The sequence below is a fragment of the Scylla paramamosain genome, chromosome 32 (genome assembly GCF_035594125.1).
Source record: "Scylla paramamosain isolate STU-SP2022 chromosome 32, ASM3559412v1, whole genome shotgun sequence".
Taxonomy (NCBI): Eukaryota; Metazoa; Arthropoda; class Malacostraca; order Decapoda; family Portunidae; genus Scylla; species Scylla paramamosain.
This window is the reverse complement of record NC_087182.1, coordinates 15,414,729-15,420,419: the sequence shown is the minus strand read 5'-3', so window position 1 is coordinate 15,420,419 and position 5,691 is coordinate 15,414,729. Positions and strand designations below refer to the sequence as shown.

The following is a 5,691-nucleotide window of genomic DNA, read 5'->3' as shown; positions in this document are numbered from 1 at the left end:
AAGGCGCCTCCTGCTCTGGAAGAAGTAGATTGTGTTCCCCAAGAAATCCTGTCTGACACTCTTCCTGATGAAATACTGTATCCCCTTGAAGAAGCAATGTCCACTCCTAAGCAAGTAGTACTCACTTCAGAAGAATTCATTCCCGCGCCTGAACAAGTAATATCCACTTTTGCAGAGGAATATATAAATGAAGAAGAGTCATTTGCTACCGAGGAGTCACTTGTTGCCCTGGAAGATGTAGATCACAGTCTCGAAGAAATGCTGCATGTCACTCCAGTACTGGATGATCCCCAAGAAACAATATCCGTTTCTGAAGAAAAAATAACGGCTCCTGAGGACTTACTCGTATTCTTCAGTAGTAAGGAGGTTGTACCAATTCCTGCGGAGGATGATGAAGAGTTCTTGCGCCGCCATGTCCCATTCCTGACAGAGAAGCAGCTGCGCAGCCTGGGATCTGGACGCCTCCTGGGTGTTGGCGGCTTTGGGTCTGTCAGGCAGCTCCAGTATGAGGGTAACCAGGCGATTGTTAAGGAACTTCTTCGGGTTGGTGATCTGGCGTCGTTGTTAAGGGAGGCTCGCGTCTTAGTGGATCTGAATGGTGCCTGTGGAGTGCCGCGGCTTCTGGCAGTGTGCCACACCCCACCCGCTATGGTTCAGGTGTTCTTAGGACACACGTACGATTACTATCTGGGTGAGTGTTCTGTTGAACAGTTCCTGAAATCATTGATTAATATTTGTCACCGTCTGGAAGAAGTCCACGCCAAGGGCTACGTTCACAATGACATCAAGTTCAACAATATCACGTTTACCGGCACCACCAGCGATCCTAAGTTCCATATAATTGACTTCGGCATGGCGTGTCATGTCGGGGACATTCTCTTCAAATGGGCACGCGATCTTACTAGCAGGGAGGCGAGGGCAGCACAGACGAAGGACAAACACGCGATCCTTAGGGATACCATTGAAAAGTTCTTGTCTAGCTTGGATGATAAGGCCGCTATTAAGGACCACGAGGAGGACGGCACTGAGGACGAAGATGACTATGCCGAAGAAAGGACTCCCTGGATGGCTCCCGAGGTGCTGGAAGGAAAACCAGTGCTGCCATCTGGGGACGTGTACAGCTTTGGTTACTTAGTGGAGCTTTTGATGCGGTACTCAACACTGACCTTCCTGGTGAGACCTCTGAGGAGACTGTCACACCTGTGCACTAACTGGGAGCCCAGCCCACGCCCCTCTCTCCACCAAGTGGCTGAGGGAATCACAAAACTGCTCCAACACCTGACTGCTGCACAACTCGAGACAAAATTTGACACCACTGACGACAGTGAAGATGAGGAGCCGTGTGTTGGCCAGGAGCCGCCCCTTTTCTTTGAAGAGGCGGACTGGTCTCCCCAGCAAGTGGTGGTAGGCAGTCTTCATGGAGATCCTGAAGAGGTGGACTGGTCTCCCCAGCAAATGGTGGCAGGCAGTCTTCATGGAGATCCTGAAGAGGTGGACTGGTCTCCCCAGCAAGTGGTGGCAGGCAGTCTTCATGGAGATCCTGAAGAGGTGGACTGGTCTCCCCAGCAAGTGGTGGCAGACAGTCTTCATGGAGATCCTGAATGGGAGGACTGGTTTCCCCAGCAACTGGTGGCTGACATTCTTCATGGAGATCTTGAAGAGGAGAACTGGGCTCCTCAGCAACTGGTGGCTGACACTCTTCATGGAGATCCTGAAGAGGTGGACTGGTCTCCCCAAGAAGTGGTGGCTGGCATTCCTGAAGAGGACTGGTCTCCTCAGGAAATGGTGCCTCGTACTTTCCTAGAAGAAGTAATTTCTAATCTTAAAGAAGCATTGCCTACTCCAAAAGAATTAATGCCCACCAATGCACAGGAAATATCAGCTACAGAAGAATAAATTCACGAGCCGGAAAAGGATTGGGTGAATGAAGAACTGAATCAAGGAAAAGGACGAAAAGTGAGCCAACACTGAAGAAAATGTGGATAGGAATGATAATTATGATACAAAAGAGAGAGAGAGAAAAAAAAAAAAAGATTAACAAAAATAAACACCTAAAGACAAAAAAAAAAAAAAAAGAATTTTAATTTCCCTGAAAAAGAAATACCCACATTTTGAGAAGTAACTCCCGGCCTGTCAAAAAACTTCCGCGTCTGAGAAATTAATTCACTCACAAGGAGAATTAATTTCCGTACCTGAACAAGAAATACCCGCTCCTGGAGAGCTATTAAACTCGCCTGAACAAGAAATACTCGCGCCTGGAGAATTAATTCACTCGCCTGAACAAGAAATACCCGAGTCAAGAGAATTAATTCCCACGCCTGGAGAATTAAATCACTCGCCTGAACAAGAAATACCAACGTGTGGAGAATTAATTCCCACGCCTGGAGAATTAATTCACTCGCCTGAACAAGAAATACCCGCGTCTAGAGAATTAATTCCCACGCCTGGAAAATTAATTCACTCCCCTGAACAAGAAATAACCGTGTCTAGAGAATTAATTCCCATGCCTTGAGAATTAATTCACTCGCCTGAACAAGAAATAACTACGCCTAGAGAATTAATTCCCACGACTGGAGAATTTATTCACTCGCCTGGAAAATTAATTCACTCGCCTGTGAATTAATTCCCGAGCCTTAACCCGAGAATTAATTCCCGCGCCTAACAAGAAATACCCGCGTCTGGAGAATTAATTCCCACGCCTTGAGAATTAATTCACTCGCCTGAAGAATTAATTCACTCGCTTGAACAAGAAATAACTACGCCTAGAGAATTAATTCCCACGCCTGGAGAATTAATTCACTCGCCTGGAGAATTAATTCACTCGCCTGTGAATTAATTCCCGAGCCTTAACCCGAGAATTAATTAACTCGCCTGAACAAGAAATACCCGCGTCTGGAGAATTAATTCCCACGCCTTGAGAATTAATTCACTCGCCTGAACAAGAAATAGCCGCGCCTAGAGAATTAATTCCCACGCCTGGAGAATTAATTCACTCGCCTGGAGAATTAATTAACTCGCCTGAACAAGAAATACCCGCGTCTGGAGAATTAATTCCCACGCCTTGAGAATTAATTCACTCGCCTGAACAAGAAATACCCGCGTCTGGAGAATTAATTCCCACGCCTTGAGAATTAATTCACTCGCCTGAACAAGAAATAGCCGCGCCTAGAGAATTAATTCCCACGCCTGGAGAATTAATTCACTCGCCTGAACAAGAAATACCCGCGCCTAGAGAATTAATTCTCACGCCTGGAGAATTAATTCGCTCGCCTGGAGAATTAATTCACTTGCCTGGAGAATTAATTTCCATGTATCGAGAATTAATTCTCACGCTTGAACAAGAAATAACGCCGGCTGGAGAATTAATTCCCGTGCCTGAGCAAAAAAAATATACCCGCGCCTGGAGAATTAATTCCCGCGCCTAAGCAAGAAATACTTGTGCCTAGAGAATTAATTCACTCGCGGCAGGAGAATTAATTTCCCCCATCATTAAGAAATACCCGCGGCTTGAGAACTGATTTCCGCACCTGAATAAGAAATGGGCGTGGCTGGAAAATTGTGTGGATCATTGATTCTCGCTCCTGAACAACAAGTATCCGTGCATGGGGAATTAATATCTGCGCCTGGAGATCCCGCGTCTGATGGAATAATACCAGCGCCTGCAGATCCCGAAAATGGAGATCCCGCGCCTGGAGAAATAATGCCCGCGCCTAGAGATTCCGCGCCTGGAGAAATAATGCCCGCGCCTGGGGATCCCGCGCCTGGAAATCCTGCGCGTGGAGAAATAATGCCCGCGCCTGGAGATCCCGCGCCTGGAGACATAATACGCACGCTTGGAGATCCCGCGCCTGTAGAACTAATATCCACACCTGGAGATCCCGCGCCTGGAGAAATAATGCCCGCGCCTGGAGATCCCGCGCCTGGAGAAACAATGCCCGCGCCTGGAGACATAATACCCGCGCCTGGAGATCCAGCGCCTAGAGAAATAATACCCGCGCCTGGAGATCTCGCGCCTGGAGAAATAATGCCCGCGCCTGGAGATCCCGCGCCTGGAGAAATAATGCCCGCGGCTAGAGATTCCGCGCCTGGAGATCCCGCGCCTGGAGAAATAATGCCCGCGCCTGGGGATCCCGCGCCTGGAGATCCTGCGCGTGGAAAAATAATGCCCGCGCCTGGAGATCCCGCGCCTGGAGACATAATACCCGCGCCTGGAGAACTAATATCCACACCTGGAGATCCCGCGCCTGGAGAAATAATGCCCGCACCTGGAGATCCCGCGCCTGGAGAAACAATGCCCGCGCCTGGAGACATAATACCCGCGCCTGGAGATCCAGCGCCTGGAGACATAATACCCGCGCCTGGAGATCCAGCGCCTGGAGACATAATACCCGCGCCTGGAGATCCAGCGCCTGGAGACATAATACCCGCGCCTGGAGATCCAGCGCCTGGAGACATAATAACCGCGCCTGGAGATCCAGCGCCTGGAGACATAATAACCGCGCCTGGAGATCCAGCGCCTGGAGACATAATAACCGCGCCTGGAGATCCAGCGCCTGGAGACATAATAACCGCGCCTGGAGATCCAGCGCCTGGAGACATAATACCCGCGCCTGGAGATCCAGCGCCTGGAGACATAATACCCGCGCCTGGAGATCCAGCGCCTAGAGACATAATAACCGCGCCTGGAGATCCAGCGCCTGGAGACATAATACCCGCGCCTGGAGATCCAGCGCCTGGAGACATAATACCCGCGCCTGGAGATCCAGCGCCTGGAGACATAATACCCGCGCCTGGAGATCCAGCGCCTGGAGACATAATACCCGCGCCTGGAGATCCAGCGCCTGGAGAAATAATGCCCGCGCCTGGAGACATAATACCCGCGCCTGTAGAACTAATATCCACGCCTGGAGATCCCGCGCGTGGAGAACTAATACCCTCTCATGGAGATCCCGCGCCTGGAGAACTAATACCCGCGCCTGGAGATCCCGCGCCTGGAAAACTAATACCTGCGCCTGGAGAAGTAACACCCACGCCTGGAGATCCCGCGCCTGGAAAACTAATACCCGCGCTTGGAGATCCCGCGCCTTGAAAACTAATACCCGCGCCTGGAGATCCCGCGTCTGGAGAAGTAAAACCCACGCCTGGAGATCCTGCGCCTGGAAAACTAATACCCGCGCCTGGAGACCCCGTGCCTGGAGAAGTAAAACCCATGCCTGGAGATCCCGCGCCTGGAAAACTAATACCCGCGCCTGGAAATCCTGCGCCTGGAGAAGTAACACCCGCGCCTGGAGATCCCGCGCCTAGAAAACTAATACCCACGCCTGGAGATCCCGCACCTGGAAAAATAATACCAGCGCCTGGAGATCCCGCGTCTGGAAAACTAATACCAGCGCCTGGAGAATTAATACCCGCACCTGAAGAATTAATACCCGCGTCTGGAGAACTAATGTTCATGCCTAGAGAATTAATATCCTTTCTTGAACATGTAGTATTTGTGACTGAAGAGGAATGTATAAATGAAGAAGTGCCGAGTGTTACCGAGTTGAAAGAACCCTGAAGAAATGCCGTCTGGCACTTTTCTTCGAGAATCAGTGTTTGCTCTTAAGGAGGCAACGCTCGCTCTGAAAGACGGCAGCGGAGACGAGGAATGAGCGAGCGCAAATGAAAATTGTGGATAAGAGTGATTCTGTT

General features: G+C 50.3%; 1 protein-coding gene across 1 annotated transcript; it reads left to right on the top strand.

The window, feature by feature from the left end:
• The first annotated feature begins 3,538 nt into the window (after positions 1–3,538).
• Positions 3,539–5,089, top strand: LOC135088887 (basic proline-rich protein-like). Its single transcript, XM_063983950.1, has one exon. The coding sequence runs from the start codon at positions 3,539–3,541 to the stop codon at positions 5,087–5,089; it is 1,551 nt and encodes a 516-aa protein (XP_063840020.1).
• Positions 5,090–5,691: the final 602 nt, after the last annotated feature.